Raw genomic sequence first — 20548 nt, 5'->3', positions numbered from 1 at the left:
CCTAGGGCCCACAAAAATAATTTAGACCCTTTTTAGCAACAATCTCTAGGGTTCTTGACGTTTTAGCTACAATTTTCAATTAAGGTGCCAGCTCCTCAGCTATCAGAGTACAATTAGCAGCCATTTCCAACTTTCATATAGGAGTAAAGAATTCTACTTTAGCTTCCTCTAAGCTTTGTAAAGCCTTTCTCAGAGGAACTTTAATACTTAGACCTCCCTCAAAAAATCCTACCTCTCCTTTGGATCTAAATATTGTTCTTCAGACCTTGACTCAACCCTCTTTGAACCATGAGCTAGGTCTGATCTAAATTATTTTGACCTGGAAAACTCTTTTCCTAGTTGCTATCACTTCTGCCAGAAAAATGCCTGAGCTTCAAGCACTGTCCTTTAAACCTCCATATTTAATTTTCCACAAGGACAGGGTTTCTTTACAGACAAATCCTTCATTTTTACCAGAGGTGGTGTCAGAATCTAATCAGTTCATCAGTCTCCCAATCTTCTTTCCTAACTTTACAAACAAAGACCAGAATAACTGGTCAAGTGGAGAAGGTCAACCCTTGCACCACATCACATGGAACACATAGCCCTCTAGAACACACACCAGTAATGTCTTCACATAAAAACGCAAACCACACACCTACCTTCGCTGAGGCTCTCAATAAAAATCTACCCAAACAGCAGAGACCTCCAAGGCAGAAAGGCACTCGACCACCACAACACAACACTAATCATGAGACACATAATTCTCCTAAACAGTGTGCCACTCAACCAAAGCTCCTTAGGCAAAACAGCATGTCCAACACACTAGTCATAGGTGACTCGATAGTGAGGCAGCTGATGTCCCACTCACTAGGTTGAATAAGGAGAAAATAACAGTCAGCTGTCTGTCAGGTGCCAGGATCCACCACATAATGCATGCACTCAGGTCCCTCAACAACAGGTACAAATATGACTCTGTCATTGTACATGTGGGTGTGAATTACCTAAGATTCACCTCCCTAGACTACATGAAAAAAGACATGGAGGAGCTCTTGGATTATGTAGCCCAGGTGGGTATGACCCTAGCCCTGAGCAGCATCCTACACAGTACAAGCAGAAAATGATTGATTTCAACAGCTGGCAAAGTTTCTGGTGTCATTCTAAGGGGGATCCAGTATCTGTCTACCTGGGATGACATGATCGACTGACCTCAATGCCAGAGTCACCCGTGGGCATCCAGATACTGGCCAAGGCTCTTGCAACCACTATAGTGCCTTTTTTAGGTGGTATTCCAAAGACCAAATTACCACCGTAGCAGCTACGAACAAATGCAATCTGAGGGTCATGCTGCTCAATGCTAGAAGTCGAAATCTCAAAATGCACTTGCATCTAGCATTCCTTAAAATGGAGAACATTGACATTTGTACTGTAACAGAGACCTGACATGGGCAACCGTTGCTCTACACCAATAGTCCTCTCCTCCCTTTTTGGAAATCCATATCCCCCCCACAAAGGTAACCACCATGAAAAACTTCTCCAAAGCTAACTTTGGCCTCCTAAAAACAGAGATGGCTTACTTCACGGCACCCATGTAAATGGAGAATAGTTGCATGACCGCCGAATCATACACCAATGCACTGTACGAACACATACACAAATGCATGGATCTCGCCCTATCCAATAGAACCAAGATGCTCTCCTCAAAAAAAGGAAGCCAATCTGATGGTCCCCTGCCATAAACAAACTCTACAACAGAAGGAGGAAACTGATGCGGAATAAGGTGAAGTCCCAAGACTGGAAAAACTCCCTTATCAGCCTCAATAAAAGGTTGAGATCCCTCATCAAATCCTCTAAAGCTAGCTATGAAAACAGAACTGTAGCAGATAGTAAAGACAACCACAAGGCCTTCTATAGTTATGTAAAGAATCTCCATGGCAATACCCAGATTTACTCTGAGCTACTGCACAATAGTACCTCCTATACTGAGCCAACAGATATTGCCAGTATACTGGCTGACAGATTCAGTGCCAACTTTACCCCTCTCTCCCTCCCTAAAGGACCAATCACAATACCAGTAGATTGCCAGGCACCCAGTATTACTGCTGCACAGGTTAAAACAGCACTGTCCAAGGCCAAGAATACAGCTTCTGTGGGAACTGACAATATCCCCGGCTGTGTTCTGCATGAACTACAGAGTGAACTGGCACCTCACCTGTGTATCCTGTTCAATCACAGCCTCACCTCAGTCTTTGTCCTTACTGAATGGTGCACCACTACAGTCATCCCTCTCCACAAGGGAGGAGTGAACACAGATCCCGGGAACTATCGCCCCATTAGCCTGATGAATCTGATATGCAAAGCTGTGGAACGCATCATCATGGACCTAATAAACAAGGATATAGGGAATCTCCAAACTCCGGATCCTACACAGTTTGGTCTTGTGAAGGGTAGATCATGCCTGCTCAACTTGGTCGACTTCTTTGAGTCAGTCACCAGAGCTGTGAATGAAGGCAAGGTGGTGTTATTTATATATATATATATATATATATATATATATATATATATATATATATATATATATATATATAGAGAGAGATCTATTTCAGTAGATCAACTTACCAAAAGGCTGAAGACCATAATGCTGAGATGGAAATACGGAAATGCACAACAATGAAAACTCACATGATCAACAGTCAAAACCACAATAATGTAGTGAATGCAACTGAAACAGGTAAGTATGCTATTTAATAAATAACACCCTTGTCCCCACTGTAGTGCAATCTCGGAACTGGTATATATAAGTTGCAAGGGTTGAGGGGGGCTTTCCGCCCTGCAAAAACTGTACAATGGTTGTATTTCTGGTAATCTGTGGAGTACCTGCTTAGTTGCATGTGTTGTTGCTACTGTACCTGCAGCATTGTATGTTGTCTTAGCCATGTTGTTTTTGTTTTTGTCTTTGTCTAGGATGTTCATTGTGCATACAGCTGCAGTCATAACAGATGGGTTCTCCTGCTGTCAGGCGGGTCCTCGGTCGGCCGAATTCCAAAGTCTAGGTCTGGCATCGGTTGTCGTCGCTTCTTCCCTGACGTCAGTGCGCCAGGGGTATAAAAGAACCAGCCGATGCCATTTTCTTCAGTCTTTCTTGCCGCGCGGTGCCCGAAGCAGAAGCAGTTCGCAAGTGCCGGTCGGCCAGCTCCTGAAATTACGAAAATTTTGCAACCGAAGTCTTCTTGAAAGCTAAGTACCCCACTGGGGAAACTTTTCTTGCCTCAGACCGATGTCAGACAAAGTTAATAATTGTATTTCTTGTGGGAAGCAAATACTGCATAAGGATTTTCATTCCCTCTGCATTCCTTGCTTAGGCCCAGACCACGATGTCTCGGTCTGTCGTTTTTGTGCTACATTCAACAAACGCACCATTAAGCATCGGGCGGAGTTCGCCCAGCACTATTTTGGCAAAAAATGTAACTATATTATGTCGTCGGATACTCCGACTCCAGTTTTGTCTAAAAAACGCAAAGACAAGGACCGACACACGAGGTCCGCAGCCTCTACCGACACCACGCCAAAGCCGACTACAGGTGGTCCGGTTCTCAGCGAGGCGCCTACGCAGCCTCTGCCTACAGACGACACTTCATTGGCAGTGTCTTCTGTGCCCGAGGTCGCTGGCTCCTCGGCCCCCACCCCGACTACAGATACCGAAGCTTCTCTTGGTGGTGAATCTCAAAATGTAGACAGGTCTGCCTCCTCTCAAGGTGTCTTCAGACCTTCCTCTTCTTTTTCTATCAAGGCTTTCACTAAGTCTAAAGCAGCCATGCATTCTAAGAGACAAGCTCCACAGGGCCCTTCTCCAGGCCCCATGCCTAAAAAACAGATGCTTAAAATGGCTGAGGATTTGATTACTCTTATCAGGGGTTCTCAACCCCCCCCGGACAAAAGGCCCAGAGTGGAGGAAGAATCCCCCTCCTCTGACCAGGCCTCCATTATTTCAGATCACTCGGATGAACAGGAACATTCCTACTCCCCTTTTGAAGATTCTGATGCTGAGGAGTCCATTCCCTCTGTCTCCCCCCCAGAGGATTATTTATTTGGGGAAACCCTGCATACCTTAAGGGAACACTTCCACTGGGAAGGCCAAGAGTACTCAGATTCCAAGAAAAGGCTTAGGGATTTTCTTTTGCTACCCCAGCACAGGCCTCTGGCTATACCTCCTGTTTTAGACATACTAGATGATGTGTACTCGGAGGCCTGCCTTAACCCGGATTCTCTACCTCCAGCCCCAGTCAAGCCTGACAGGTACTACCGGGTTCCTGACTCGCACCAATTTTTATACAAAAGTCATGCGGCTGACCCAGAAACTATCTCACAGGGCCCCAAGGGAATTAAGGCCTCCACTGCTAAAAACCCATTACCTTCCAAGAGAGATTCCAGATCCTTAGAAAGGTGGGGAAAAAAGGTATACACCTCGGCCACCTTAACCATGAGGGCATTAAACTGCCAGTTCCGTATGCTAAAGTACCAACAGTTTCTGTTATCACAGTTGAGAAGTAAAATGTCACAACCTGAACAACCAGACTTGAAGGAGTTGCAGGATTTGATGCATAGTGCAGAACAAGTGGGTAATCATACCTTGCAATGTGGTTTTGATGCTCTAGAGGCCTCTTGTAGAGCTGCTGTTACAGGATCAGTCATACGTAGACATGCCTGGCTCAAGGAGCAAACCTTACCAGATCATGTCAAAGCTAAATTACTAGATGCCCCTCTACAAAAGGATGTATTATTTGGTGTTAAAGCTGAGGAGGTATTAAAGAAAATGGAGGAAAAGGCTAAATCAATGCAAACAGTGAAAGATTTTCTACAGGTACAACCTCCACGTTTCAGTAGAAATTGGCCTTCCAAAAATTGGTCCTTTCCAGCCACGGACAGACCCGAAAGAGGTAGATACAGGCGTCCGAGGGGCAGAGGGCAATCTCAAGGATCGTTTAGAGGCAGACAATGGCAAGCTCCTACACAAAGAGGTGGTGAGGATAGTTCGCACCCATTCAGAAAGCAAGCCCAATGACTTTCCCCTTTGCATGCCAAGCAAGGCTCAAATGGCAGCACCCTTAGGCGGAAAACTGGCATTATTTTCAAAAAATTGGCATATTGTCACAAAAGACAAATGGATCCTGGACATTATAAACAGAGGCTACAAATTCCATTTTCACACCCTTCCAAAAATGAGAGGCATGCCAAACCTGCCACTCAATCAAAGGGCAGAGGCACAAAGTCAAATTTCAGATCTCATGGACATGAAAGCTATTCAAGAGGTACCTACTCACGAACAAGATCAAGGCTTTTATTCCAGACTATTCCTGGTACCAAGGAAGGGAAAAGATTGGAGACCTATTTTGGACCTATCCATCCTAAACACATTTTTACTCGTACCAAAATTCAAGATGCTCACATTACAGCAGCTTCTTCCCATGCTGGGCAAGGAGTCTTGGCTGGTAACATTGGACCTCAAGGAGGCATACCTGCATGTCCCAATCAGACAAAATTGCAGAAGATACCTCAGATTTCTTGCAGGTTCAACCCATTATCAATTCTCTGCATTGCCCTTTGGCTTGTCTACTGCGCCCAGAGTATTCACGAAATGCCTGGCATCAGTAATTGCCTACTGCAGACTTCAAGGGATACAAATATACCCATATTTGGATGACTGCCTGATCCAAGCGGACAGCAAGCACATACTTCTGAAACATCTGGCTTTTGTAATAATGTTGTTGAATTCTCTGGGATACACAGTCAACAAAAAGAAATCAAGGCTACTACCCTCTCAGAAAATAATTTTCCTGGGTGCCAACTTGGACACAAACACCCAGATGGCCTACCTCACGCCAGAGAAGCAGGGGCAACTAACTCAATACTTCAGAACACTAGCAAATTTCACCAGGCTGACTGCAAGGAAAATCCTGCAGGCTCTGAGATTCATGGCATCTTGCATCCTACTAATCCCATGTGCAAAGCTGCATATGAGGAAACTTCAATGGTACCTGAAAACCTATGGTCTCAACACAGCCACAGTTTGGAAACAATAATACCACTAATTCCATGTCTTCAAAAGGAATTTCTGTGGTGGGCTCAAGCATGCCAAACAAACACAGGTCTCCCATTCTGCAAGCCTCAAGCAAATCAAGTCATCACAACAGACGCCTCGGACTACGCCTGGGGCGCACATGACAGATCGGTGCATTCAGGGCAAATGGTCCCAAAAAGAAAAGCACCTTCACATCAATCAAAAGGAAATGCTAGCAGTAATAAATGCTATTATAGCTTTCAAAGACCTTCTGCATCCAGGTCAGCTATTGATAAGGACAGACAACACCACAGTAATGTGGTACATAAACAAACAGGGAAGAACCCATTCATACCCCCTATGCAGGCTGGCCATGTCACTTTGGAACATGGCTCTGGAATTACAAATCGAACTTAAAGCACAGTACTTGCCAGGCAAGGAAAACACGCTGGCAGACAACCTAAGCAGAAATATGACAGATCCACACGAATGGAAGTTGCATCCTCAAGTTTTTACAGAGATAATTCAAGCATGGGGAAGGCCAGACATAGATCTCTTTGCCTCCCACAAAAATCACCAATTGACAAAATTATGCTCAAGGACTTTTCATCCACAGGCCTGGAGAGTGGACGCTCTCTCTTTCAGTTGGACAACAATGACAGTTTATGCCTTTCCACCTCTTCCTCTGCTGCCCAAAGTTCTATTAAAAACCAGAGCAGACAGACCAAAGATGATTCTCATTGCTCCAGACTGGCCAAGACAGCACTGGTACCCACTCCTGAGGAGCCTAACGCATTCCCCTCCATGGACCCTACCTCTATTGCCTCTTCTTCTGACTCAGCACAGCTTCAAAACTCTTCACAGTCAGCTGAAAACACTCAATCTGGCCGCATGGAAGATTCCTTAACATCACAACAGACCCAACTCTTCAAGGAGGTGCAGGATGTCATTTTGGAGGCCAGAAGGCCTTCTACTAGAAAAGCTTACTCCGCAAAATGGAAACGGTTTTGTGCCTGGAATGAGAAAAAGGGCCAGACTCCTGGAAAACTGAATTTACCTCAAATTTTACAGTATCTAGCTGAGCTGCTAAGCAGTGGACTTTCATTCTCCTCCATCAAAATCCATGCCTCAGCCATTTCTGCAGAATACAACGCTGATCCACCTTTATTCTCTCACCCCCTCTTAAGAGAGTTCCTCAGAGGGGCTAAGAATATAAAACCCCCAAGGAAAGAACCAATTCCTGCTTGGGATGTCAATTTCATTCTAGAAAAGCTGACCTTGCCTCCTTTTGAGCCAGCTGCCTCAACAGATTTGCAATATTTGTCCTGGAAAACAGCTTTCCTTCTGGCTATCACCTCAGCTCGTAGGGTATCGGAACTACAAGCCTTCATGGCTGTGCAGCCTTTTATCATCTTCCATCAGGACAGAGTTTCCTTCGAACCAACCCGTCCTTTATGCCAAAGGTGGTATCCAGGGTAGCTTTGAATCAGGCTATACACTTACCTACCTTCTACCCTAATCCTCAAAACAAAGGGGAGAGACTACTACATTCCTTGGACATCCACAGACAGCTGTGTTATTATTTGGGCAGAACAAAGCCTTTCAGAAAATCAGAACAGCTCTTTGTGTCCTATGCTATAGGAGCTCAAGGGAAGCCAATTTCCAAACAGACAATCTCAAAATGGATAGCCCACTGCATATGCTTTTGTTACTCTTTTCATGGTAAAACTGTACCTGCAGGCATCAGATTTCACTCCACAAGGGCCACAGCTACCTCTGCAGCTTTCCTCAGAGGAGTTCCTACCAAAGATATTTTGGAAGCAGCCACTTGGAGTTCTGTGCATACCTTCTCCAAGCACTACCACCTACCATTATACTCCAAAACTAGAGCAGGCTTTGCCACTGCAGTCTTGCAGGGCATTCTGGCTCATCCTAGTTCCACCTAGTGCCTACCAGCCCTTTCTCAGCTTTGGGATTCTACACATCTGTTATGACTGCAGCTGTATGCACGATGAACATAGTACAGTTTTGTACCTACCATAAATGTAGATGTTCGAGTGCTAATACAGCTGCAGTCCAGGTTTCCCTCCTTCCCCTCTTGGGACAGGCCTATTGGCTAACACCTCCTCATACAACCTGATTGGGGTATTCTTTTATGGTGCATTTGCTTGCAACTACTGTATTTTGATTATATTGCATTGCTTTATTACACAAATTTATGTATTGCCTTCCTTCTGGGGGCACCTGACATCTGGGGCAAGAAAAACTGAAGAAAATGGCATCGGCTGGTTCTTTTATACCCCTGGCACACTGACGTCAGGGAAGAAGCGACGACAACCGACGCCGGACCTAGACTTTGGAATTCGGCCGACCGAGGACCCGCCTGACGGCAGGAGAACCCATCTGTTATGACTGCAGCTGTATTAGCACTCGAACATCTACATTTATGGTAGGTACAAAACTGTACTTTTTACAGTCTCTTAAAGGTGTATAAACGTACATTCCATACTTACATGTGTCAGTTGCATTCAGTACTTTATTGCGGTTTTGGCTGTTCATCATGTGAGTTTTCATTGTTGTGCAGTTCCGGTATAAAGATACACACACACACACACACACACACACACACACACATATATATATATATATATATATATATATATATATATATATAGGCAGCAAACTAGATCTGAGGTATGTTAGGTGGCTGAGGCATTATGGATAAAAGGAGGAGCTTGAGGGTTCAAGCGTTTTGTGATCTATAAGAAGCAGCCGGGGTAGAATCAATGATTGCAAGGTGAAACAGTTGGCCTATAGCATAAACCACTGGTTACCACATTCAGCTGTAAGCAATAGTCAGAGAAGGCTTTCAGGTCAACTGAGACTAGGCTGAAGACCTGGAAGTTGACTGGAGAGCACAAGAGTTCAAGGGAGGGCTCTAGCACCTCAGGAAGAATAGGAAATGGGTGAAGTTGAAGCAGAAGAATGGCAATGCCTTAAAACAGCATGTGTGAGGACTGTAGAACAGGTATGTGGCCAAGCCAGGTATGGAAGTAAGATGCATAAGGAAAGCTGGTGGTGGAATGCACAAGTCTAGGAAGTCATCAAAAGAAAGAAGATGTGCAGGAAAAAAGTGGAAGATAGAAAAGATGGAGGCTAAGAAAGGAATTGCAGGAGGAAAAAACAAGGCATCAGAGGCATTCTACCAGCTTCTGGAAAGCGACTTGGCAGATGGCACAAAGATTAAAAAGATAGTCAGACACCCTTCATAAGGGGTGCCACTAACAATTTGCTCACCAACCCACAAAAAATCAAGGGCCGATGGAAAACGTACTTTCAGCAGCTTCTAAATGAAGAAAACTACACAGAAGCTGTACTCCCCAAGACTAGGCTATGATGAAAGAAGAGGAGGAGCCCATCCTAGAAGTAAGAACAGGATTAAGGAAAATGAAGTCAGAGAAAGCAGAGAGCTCAGATGAGGTCACAGCAGATATGATCAAGATGTTGGGTTGGCTAGGGAAGAAATGGCTCCTGAGGGTACTCATAGCAGTATGAAGAGAAAAGTATATCCCAGCTGACTGAAGAATAAGCTTACTAGTGCCAATGTACAAGAACAAGGGAGACTTCCACAACTGTGAGCAGTATAGAGGTGTACACAGAATCATAGAAAGTAAGATAGATGAGCAGTTCTGATTCAGATCAGGATGCAGCACAACTGGCCCTTTGTTTGCATTGAGACCAGTAGTTGCAAAGAAGCTAGAGATGAGGAAAGAGTCCAGTTGGACATTCCTAGACTTAAAGAAAGCATATGACAAGGTCTCAAGAAAGCTGATTTGGGCAGTCCTGCAATGGTCTGAAGTCCCAGAATCATTCGTAGAATTAGTGCAGACTATGAACAAGGACCCAATGACTCCAAGTATGAACAGTGTTCATTCTGCCAGTGGGATTCCCAGTGGGAGTTGGTGTGCATCAGGGTTCAGCTCTGAGCCCACTGCAATGTGTCATTACAGGCAGACTCTGAGCAAGAACTTCAGCAAAAGATAAGGGAATGGAAAGCAAAACTGAAGGTACATGGGATGAAACTGAGTACAGATAAGACAGTTGTAATGGCTGCAAATGGAGGAAATCAGAAGAAGCTAAAAACTGAGATAGAAAGGAAAATAGTGGAACAGGTTATCAACTTCAGGTATTGTGGAAAGGTGGCAGAGGAGAAGGAAAATCTGAATGAGGAGGTCAAAGCTAGAATCGGAGAGGCTGCTGCCAACTGGCACGGAGTGGCAGGGATAGTTTATGACAGAAGAATACCAAAGAAGCTGATAAATAAGGTATGTAAAGCAGTGGTGTGACCAAATACTACTCTATCTACCTGAGAAGTGAAGGAAGAGTAGTTGAGAAGGCTAGAGGCGATGGAGATGAAGTGCCTTTGACAGGTGGTAGGATGCACACTGTGGGACAGACAAAGAAATGAGGACATCAAAGCAGAAGTCAGAGTAGCTCCAATTGCATAGCAGGCCAAAGGGAACAGATTACAGTGGTTTGGACATGTGCAGAAAAGCAGAAGACAATCTGGTGAAAAAGATTCGGGACAGACAGGAAGTAGGCAAGGGGAAATGAGGGTGTCCAGAAAATAGATGGATTATGTGAAAGACCTGTGACAGTCAAGCATGACCGTTGAAGAAGGTAGGAGAGTGGCATTGAATCAAGAGAGAGAGAGAGTGACAGTTGACATGACACTCAGTCCCCTGTAGAAAATGAAAGAAATGGTATTGATGATGATGATTCTCACACAGGTCTGCTGTGCCCATGTCATCGTATTTATTTTGCGGTACATTGATGACTGTAGTTATTAGCAAGCTCTACATCATTTCGAGTTAAGTCATGGTGGCCAGTTCAAAGCACATCAACTAACCCAAATATTATTCTTTGTTTTATCTGTGTTTGGCTACAGTTTCTTTAATAGCAATATTGTTATTTTGAATCTTTGAAACAAGGTCAGCAGGATGACTTGGTTTAGTACAGAAATTCATTGGTTTTCTTAAAGTACAGTATAAATTTGACTTAGTCAAGAATGGCACTTCAGGATGTGCAAAGTACTGTTTTATTCCATAAACAATGCTGGGAGACTACCTGCCAAAATTTTTAGATCAGGCTCAAAGAACAAAAGAAAAAACACCGTATATATTTTTTTCTTACCAGTTGCATGCTTGTAGAACTTTGACATTACATTGCCTTCAGCAAATAAATGTATTTTAAAATTTCGTCATCTCTCAAGATCCTTACTTAGAGCTTTACATAAACACTTCACAAATATGTATTTTAAAACATAGACCACCTGGTCTAAGAATTTATCTTTCAGCCTTGTAACGTTTAGTACCAGTACACAAACCGCGGTGGTACAGCGGTAGTGTTGTTGCATCACAGCAAGAGGTTCTGCTGTTCGATTCTCGGCTGGAGTGCTTTCTGTGTAGAGTTTGCATGTCCTCCCCTCGGTCGAGTGGCCTCCGAAAGACATGTATGAATGGGCGTGCCTTTGCTGAAGGTTGGGCGTCAGGCTGGCAACTCGGCACCATAAAAATTGACAGCCAATCATTAGCGGACCGGAGTTCCGCTGTGGCGACCCCTAACCGGGAAAAGCCAAAAAGACAAACAACAACACAATATTTCACAGACATCCTTGCAAAGACTCATGCCCCAGTCTGAGTAGGCCAAAGCGTACTATTAATTAATCTGGTTTCCACAGATACCTGGCACAATTTATTAACTTTCTAAAACTAGACTTTTCAACATAACATATAGCATCCCTTCACTCCTTCAGCATTTACTTGGCCTTCAGTTTTTGTTAGTACATTATAATTTACTAATAAAGAGAATGCAGTTGTAAAGCATTTGAAATATAAAGCAACTACTTATGAAAATATATCTTGCATAATTACGTATTTACTTTTTAGTTTTCCTTTGACATAGACCTGTTATAAACATTTTATTTAACTCATTTATGGAGAAACTACAGGTTAATAAGTATTTAGTGATGAATAAACCCGAGGCATAATAATTTTTCATAACAGTTTCAATATTTTAACATTTCACCAAGGATGAGGAAGACAGTTTGTGAAAAAGAATTAACTCTTGACAGTTGCCGTCAGTCTTCAGCTGCTAATGACCTCTGGGAATTCTTTCAGTGCTGGCAGTTATGAAGGTAAAGGACAGTAAAAAAAAATCTTCAGTTTATGCTAGCAATCTGTGTGTTGCAGATTACCTGTAGTAATAAGGCTTTTCCATGTAGTTGCTGCTTTAATCACTGAGGATTATTTTGTCTCAGATAATATTAGAAATTTTCAGTTTCCAATAGAATTGTTCAGTTCTTCAGTTTAAAAGTTTCACATACCATCAGCACACCATCAGTATCAGCAGTCTTGGGGCTGACAAGGAAAAGACATGAGGTATGTGGCAAAGCTGACTTGCTTCTCTTCAGGTGTGGAGGCATATGCCCAGAGTACATGGTCCTGTGGTAAAATCTCTGGTAGAGACCAGAGACCACATGGGAGTGATGTCTTCCAGGAAATCAGGGCTTTCTTGAGGGGTTACATCACTTGCAGAAGTTGGTGAAACTCTCTCACTAATGATCATTTGCATGCCAAACCCTAGAGCATGTTGCCAGACATGCATCGTAAGGTTAGTGCTTAATAAGGACACCCCCTTGATGGCTGACTAACTAAAGACCCCTCTTGGTTGTCTCTCGCTGGTGAAGAGGAAACAGGCCAACTAGCCAAAATAAGGGTTGATGATCATCAGACAATGAAAGAGAGAGGAAAAAAAAAGGATAAAATGATTGCAGTTTTTCTCAATCTTTTTTAACTTTAATGCGGATATCCATAAAGGTGCAAAATGTGAAACCTTATTTAGCTAGCAGTCTCAGTTCTGTTCAGAAACACAGCATGAAGCTGCAAATATTCCTACTAGGGCAGATTGTTAAACCATAATAGATATTTTGCATTGGTTGAAACTGATGAAAACATTTGATGTGATTTAGTTTAATTGCTCCAAGTGTCTTGCTACCTTTTTTAATTGCTGTGCAATGCTTCCACCCTAAGATCAGTATTTCAAGAATTTCAGGGAGGAGCTCCACTGTTTTATGTTAGGTTGTACACTCTGCCTTAAGTAGAGACAGACAGTCTGAGACATATGTAGCATTCAAACTGCATTGTGTTTTTTTTCTCAGTTGGCATTTCTTTAAAATATTTATTTTATTCCACGTGGCACAAATGATGCATTGCGTCCTTCCTTTCTGTGCACATGTGACTGCATCCAATATAACAGTTTAGTAACTGTAGAAGAGTTTACACAGACTGAAAACTTATGCTGGATATACTGTAAACTCTGTGTTTGTCCACTGGAAGATATCACCTCATCTTTTAAATTTGGAGTATTGTCATAATAGGTACATTCAGTAGGATATTTAACAAATGAGGTCAATTCACAGAAAATCAGTGCACCAGAAAAGTAATTAACATGCTCATTAATTTCTTGACTCAGGGGCCAGTGGCAAGGAAAACAAGATTTAACAGACTCACTGTTTAATTTGGCATGCAATGTCAGTTTTCATAAAGACAATTGTTCAATCAACAGGTAAAGCCAAGTGACGTTAATTTGCAAGTCACTGCTTAGGGGTTACTTAAGTCCGTCAAAACTGAACCTATCAATCAGCTAGTCTGAGAGTGTGCTGCAGTAATTTCAAAGCTGTAGTCTGTGAAATCATCTTCATAACAAATGAGAACAAATCATTCTCATCTGAAACACATGCAGACTAATATTCTAAAAAAATGCATTTGCAGGTAAGTCAGAAGTCCACCCTGTCCCTTGTATAAACAAACGATGTTCATCATGTTTCACTGTTGCAGTCATTACTCTTGGGTTATCCTGCTGGCAGGCTACCCTCAGTCGGCCAGAATTCCAAAGTCTAGGTCCGGCGTTGGTTGCTGTCACCTCCTCCCTGACGTCAGTGCGCCAGGGGTATAAAAGATGCAGCCGACGCCATTTTCTTCAGTCTTTGTTGCCACGCGGTGCCCGAAGCAAAAGCAGTTCGCATGTGCCAGTCGACCGACTCCTGAGATTTTCAAATCCAAATTTCAGAACCGAAATCTTCATTAAAGCTAAGTACCCCGTTGGGGAAACTTTTTTCTTGCTCCAGATCGATGTCAGAAAAAGTTAACAATTGTATTTCTTGTGGGAAGCAAATACCTCATATGGATTTTCACTCTTACTGTATTCTTTGCCTAGGCCCTGATCGCAACGTTGTTAGCTGTCAGTTTTGTGCTAGATTTAACCAACGCACTATTAAGCATCAGTTTGATTTTGCATTTCATTACTTTGGCCGAAGATTTAATTATATAATGCCGTCGGACCAGCCGACAACCGGAGTTTACAAAAAACGCAAGGACAAGGACAAAGAATTGCAGGATTTATTGCATGCAGCTGAACAAGTGGGAAAGCATACTTTGCAATGTGGTTATGATTCTTTGGAGGCCTCTTGCAGGGCCGCTGTTACAGGTTCTGTTATTAGAAGGCATGCTTGGTTAAAGGAGCAGAATCTGCCTGATCATGTTAAAGCAAAATTATTAGATGCACCATTGCAGCATGATACTTTGTTTGGTACTAAAGCAGAAGAGGTGTTGAAAAAAATGGAGGGTAAAGCAAAATCCATGCAGACAGTCAAGGATTTCTTACAGGTACAGCCACCCAGGTTTAGCAGAAACTGGCCTTCTAAAAATTGGTCCTTTCCAGTGTCAGACAGACCACAAAGAGGCAGATACAGGTGTCCTAGAGGCAGATCTTAGCCCCAAGGCTCATACAGGCCTAAACAATGGGGTGCTCCTACCTCCAAAAGCAGAGAAGACAAATCACAACCTTACAGGAAACAGTCCCAATGACTTTCCTCTGCCACATCCAAGCACTTTTCTTTTGACAGCCCCCTTAGGGGGAAAACTAGCACTTTTTTCATCAAATTGGCAAATGGTTACCCAAGACAAATGGGTCCTGAACATAGTGTCCCAAGGCTACAGGTTCCATTTTCACACTCTACCAAGGTCAAAAGGTATGCCAAACCTGCCACACAATCAATGGGCAGAGGCACAAAAACTAATTACAGCCCTCATGGACATGAGGGCCATTCAGCAAGTACCACAACAAGAGCAGGGGCAAGGATTTTACTCCAGACTTTTCCTAGTGCCCAGAAAGGACAGAACCTGGAGACCAATACTGGACCTATCTATTCTAAATACATTTCTGGAAGTTCCAAAATTCAAGATGTTGACTCTACAGCAGCTGCTGCCCATGCTGGGCAAGAAGGCTTGGCTCGTAACTTTGGATCTAAAAGAGGCATACCTGCATGTCCCAATCAGACAATCTTGCAGAAGATACCTCAGATTCATAGCTGGCTCAATTCATTACCAATTCTCTGCACTGCCCTTTGGCTTATCTACTGTGCCCAGGGTCTTCACAAAATGCCTGGCACCAGTAATTGCATTTTGCAGACAAAGAGGAATTCATATATATCCCTACTTGGATGACTGCCTAATTCAAGTAGAGACCAAAGATATTCTTTTAAAGCATCTGGCGTTTGTAAAAAGATTACTAACTGGCCTAGGGTACACAGTAAACGAAAATAAATCAAAACTAGTGCCTTCTCAAGAGATAATATTCCTGGGTGCAAGCTTAAATACAACTGCCCAGATGGCTTATCTCACACCAGACAAACAAAAGCAACTGACTTCTTACTTCAAGAAATTGGCAACAAAACCCCACTTATCTGCAAGGAAAATCCTGCAGGCCCTGGGTTTCATGGCATCCTACATTCTACTAATTCCATATGCCAGACTGCATATGAGGAAACTACAATGGTATCTAAAAAGTGTTTGGACTCAGCATTGCCACAGCCTGGAGACAGTAATTATACTCATTCCCTGCCTACAACAGGAGTTTCGATGGTGGGCAGAAGCCTGTCACCCCAACAAGGGTCTGCCATTCAGTTTACCCACAGACAGACAGACACTAACAACGGATGCATCAGATTATGCCTGGGGGGGCCCATATGGCAGGAAAATGCATTCAGGGCACATGGCCTGTAAACCAGATGCATCTTCACATCAATCAAAAAGAGATGCTAGCTGTTCAAAATGCCCTGACAGCTTTCAAGGACCTGCTTCTTCCAGGACAGCTACTGATAAAGACAGACACTACTACGGTCATGTGGTACATAAACAAGCAGGGAGGTACACATTCCTACCCCCTCTGCAGACAAGCAATGACCTTATGGGACACAGCATTGGCTTTTCAAATTCACCTGCAAGCACAATTCCTGCCAGGAAAAACAAATACTCTGGCAGACGAACTAAGCAGAAACCTCATGGATCCCCACGAATGGAAACTGGATCCACAAGTCTTCAGCATGATAATAAGGAAATGGGGATGCCCAGACATAGATCTATTTGCCTCCCCTCACAACTACCAATTGCAGAGATTTTGCACAAGGATTTATCACAAGCAAGCATGGAAAGTGGACGCCCTATCCTTCATCTGGAAAAACCTAACAGTATATGCCTTTCCTCCACTGCCTCTCCTTCCCAGGGTTACTCCTAAAGGTCAGACAAGAGAAGCCAAAAATGATACTGATTGCACCAGACTGGCCACGCCAGCACTGGTACCCAGTCCTAAAGAGCTTGTCTCAAGGTCCTGCATGGATATTGCCTCAAACTTCTCACTTGCTGACCCAACAAAACAATCAGATCCTGCACAGCCAACTCAGGACATTAAATCTGGCAGCATGGCGGATAATGTAACCATTCAGAACACACCTCATTCAAAAGCTGTTATGAATGTTATCTTGGAGGCCAAGAGGCCCAGTACCAGAAAATCTTATGCAGAAAAATGGAAGAGATTCTGTGCTTGGAGCCAGGAACAGGCATTGACACGTGTGAACCAAATATACCTCAGATTTTACAATACCTAACTGAGATGCTGAACAAAGGCCTTTCTTTCTCATCATTTAAGATTCATGCCTCTGCCATTTCAGCCCATTACAATATGGAACCACCTATCTTTTCTCATCCTTTAATAAGGCAGTACCTCAGAGGGGCCAAAAATATTAGGCCTCCAAGGAGAGCAGCAATTCTGGCCTGGGACCTCAATTACGTTTTGGAAAAACTCACACTGCCTCCTTTCGAGCCAGCTTCAACAGCAGATATAAAATTCTTATCCTGGAAAACAGCTCTACTCCTAGGAATGACCTCAGCAAGGCGAGTCTCGGAGTTGCAAGCACTCATGGCTGTGGAACTTTTTATCATTTTTCATTCAGACAGGGTGTCTCTGAGGACAAATCCTACATTTATGCCTAAGGTGGTATCCAGTGTGGCTCTCAACCAAACCATTCACTTGCCTACCTTTTATCCAAATCCACAGAACAAGGGTGAGAAAACTCTGCATTCTTTGGACATACACAGGCAGTTACGCTTCTACTTGGACAGAACTAAAGCTTTCAGAAAGACTGAGCAACTTTTAGTGTCATATGCTGCAGGATCACAAGGAAAAGCTATCTCAAAACAGACTATTTCTAAATGGATAGGACATTGCATCCATTTCTGCTATTCTCAACATGGCAAATCAGCGCCTAAGGGCATTAGGCCTCATTCCACCAGAGCAGCAGCCACTTCAGCAGCCTTCCTCAGAGGAGTACCAACCAAAGATATCTTAGAGGCTGCAACTTGGAGTTCAGTGCACACTTTCACAAAGCACTACCACTTACCTCTTTACTCTAAGACCAGTGCAGGCTTTGCCACTGCAGTTCTGCAGGGCCTCTTAGCCTCTCCTAATCCTATTTAGCCCAGCCACCCATCCTCAGCTTTGGGATTCAACCCAAGAGTAATGACTGCAACAGTGAAACACGATGAACATAGTACAGTTGTGTACCTACCATAAATGTAGATGTTCGAGTGTATTCACTGTTGCAGTCCAGGTTACCCACCCACCATCCCCCTTCTCTTTGCTGGGACTTATCTGCACTTTTCTATCCTATACAGCCTATTTGGTGTATTTGCTTGTAGATAGAGAAAATGTTATTTTTTGTGCATGCATTTCTATTGGCATATTTTTCAGCCTACCAATTTGGGGGGCACCTGACATCTGGGGCAAAAAAAACTGAAGAAAATGGCATCGGCTGCATCTTTTATACCCCTGGCGCACTGATGTCAGGGTGGAGGCGACAGCAACCGACACCGGACCTAGACTTTGGAATTCTGGCCGACTGAGGGTAGCCTGCCAGCAGGATAACCCAAGAGTAATGACTGCAACAGTGAATACACTCGAACATCTACATTTATGGTAGGTACACAACTGTACTTCATGCATTTGTGAATCGCTGTTTAGAAAACTGTAATCCTACTGTAAACCTTGGCTCTAAATGTCACTGTTGAAATGTCACCCAGACCCCATGTGCAAAAATGGGAAAAGTGGCTTTGGATGGATGGACGAATGTAGTTCAGAAAATGGTACATCTGATGTAGCACCATTTGAAAATCTGTAACTGCTAGTTTTTTTTTTTTGTCAGGGTCAGTTCAGATTGCTTAAAGAAGAAAACTTGCTTATTAGAGATTTATACATAGTAGAATATCTCAGATTTGAAATTAATTTCTTGAACTGTGATATTAAAACAGCACAGAACTTCAAAAATGAAGTGTCATAAACCTATTTGTACTATTTGCTAGGCTAAATTATCATTTTGCTAATTTCTTTTCACTTCAGCTTTTTAATTTGATAATTTTATAAATTAAAATGGTACAGTTGCATTTAAGTTTGGATCAGAGAAGTTAGATCAGAACCTTTGTGGTCTTCAGACCAAGCTTAGATGCAGTCACCATTTTACTAACTAAATGTATTGGTTTTGTGGATTTCTGGGTTAGTTTTGCTTTGTTATCTATTATAGGTTGCAGTCATAGCCATTTAAAATGATTAATAACATAATTCATATTTCCATAAAATAGTTTACAAATTACAAGTGATCTATTGTGACATAACTATTGAAAATCAATTATTATTAAAAGAAGACATTAGTAAAATCTGCCATACAAGTTTGAGTGTGTGCTTTCAAATTATCAAATACATTTCATCCTGATTAACTCCTAGTAAACAAAAGCTGTTCCTTGGTTTTCATATGTGCTTTATGTAATATGTCGTAAATGTTGCATTCCTTAACTTTTATGTTTAGTTATAGCTGCTAAGAGTCTTGAAAGTGACTACCGTCCTGTGGTGAAAAAAGTGAAGAATCATATCACAGAGTACAATAAACTTCTCATAGAGTCTTTGCAAAACACCAGGAATTGAGCTGGTGGCTGACTTCCTTCCTGTTTCCGTCCATGTGAATTCCAAGATGTTCAGCAGTTCTCAACTGGCTGCACCTTTCTTTTCTGTTGTTTAGAAAATATTTGCAAAAGAACGTCAGATTGAGTTCAGTGCTTTTAATGAAATCAAATGGTCATAACTTTGTGTCCTGTTCTGTTTTACATATTTAAAAGTGCAGCTGGATTATGAGCAGTATTATTTTATCTGAAAGATAATTTTTTTCTAATTGGAAAAATAACATTTTATGTAGTTGCTGTGCTTTCCTCCTTTACTTGTGCTATTTTCTGGCAGGCATACAGCATTACTGAATCAGAACAGTTAAGGAGTGATTGTCAGAGCCTGACAAACAGCTAACAACTCACAGGTGATGAGGTGTGATTGTCAGAGGCTGAGAAATGACTAACAACAACTTTGCTGCCCTGGAGCATTTGTATTACCTATATCCTTAGTATCTGAACTTTAGAAACTTTGGACTCTCACAGGTAGCTGAGAAGGTGCTTCACTTTAGTTTCTGGATAACTTTAAATTTTCCATACTGTGGTTTAAACTAGGAACCTAGTAAAGTCACAAATAGTTCTATAATCAACACCCAAACAAATATTTTTTTTTGTTTTTTTATTCCCCCTGGTATCTGCCAATCATCAGTCTTCCCATGACCCAGTCAAAATTTTTATTCCCCATAGAGTAAGAGCCAGTCACAAGAGTTCATCATTTGGGTAGCCATTAGGGGGGGTTTATTTAAGTCCTAAGCCCTGATTCCCTGCAGCAGCCAGCAGGTTTGGCTCACAACACTGATCTGTCAGCAAGCACACCAATGGCTACAGCTTGTGCTGCTTGTCTTCCATGCAGCCATAATAGGCTAGTAGCTCTTAGCATGTCCACTACACTCAACTTATTCTGGTTGTTATTACAGTAGAGGGTTAGCTGACTCGCATCTCCCAGGATAGGCAAGCCAGCATTGACCACACAGTCCTATCCATGCACTAGTCACTTCAAGCCCATTTGAGTTGCTTTAAGGACTTCATCCCTCTGCACCACAGAACCGACCCCTATCAGTTTGCAAATAGTTGGAAAAAAAGCCATTAAAGTGTAATTTCATCAAAGTTGGATTTTATGCTGTTT

The 20548-nt window shown here is 42.7% G+C and overlaps 1 protein-coding gene across 1 annotated transcript in view; it reads left to right on the top strand.

Annotated features, from left to right (window-relative positions):
* The window catches only part of IFT74 (intraflagellar transport 74), a 2643271-nt gene extending 2623706 nt beyond the window's left edge, over positions 1 to 19565 (top strand). Inside the window, exon 20 of the mRNA XM_044061439.1 lies at positions 19293 to 19565. Coding sequence (XP_043917374.1) covers positions 19293 to 19408 — 116 coding nt within the window. The 3' untranslated portion in view covers positions 19409 to 19565. The remainder of the gene's footprint in view (positions 1 to 19292) is intronic.
* The last annotated feature ends 983 nt before the right edge of the window (positions 19566 to 20548 follow it).

The sequence above is a fragment of the Protopterus annectens genome, chromosome 2.part0 (assembly GCF_019279795.1).
Source record: "Protopterus annectens isolate FY-2018-M chromosome 2.part0, PAN1.0, whole genome shotgun sequence".
NCBI classification, from domain to species: domain Eukaryota; kingdom Metazoa; phylum Chordata; order Ceratodontiformes; family Protopteridae; genus Protopterus; species Protopterus annectens.
Note: the sequence above shows the minus strand (reverse complement) of the source record. Positions and strands in the feature narration are given on the sequence as shown.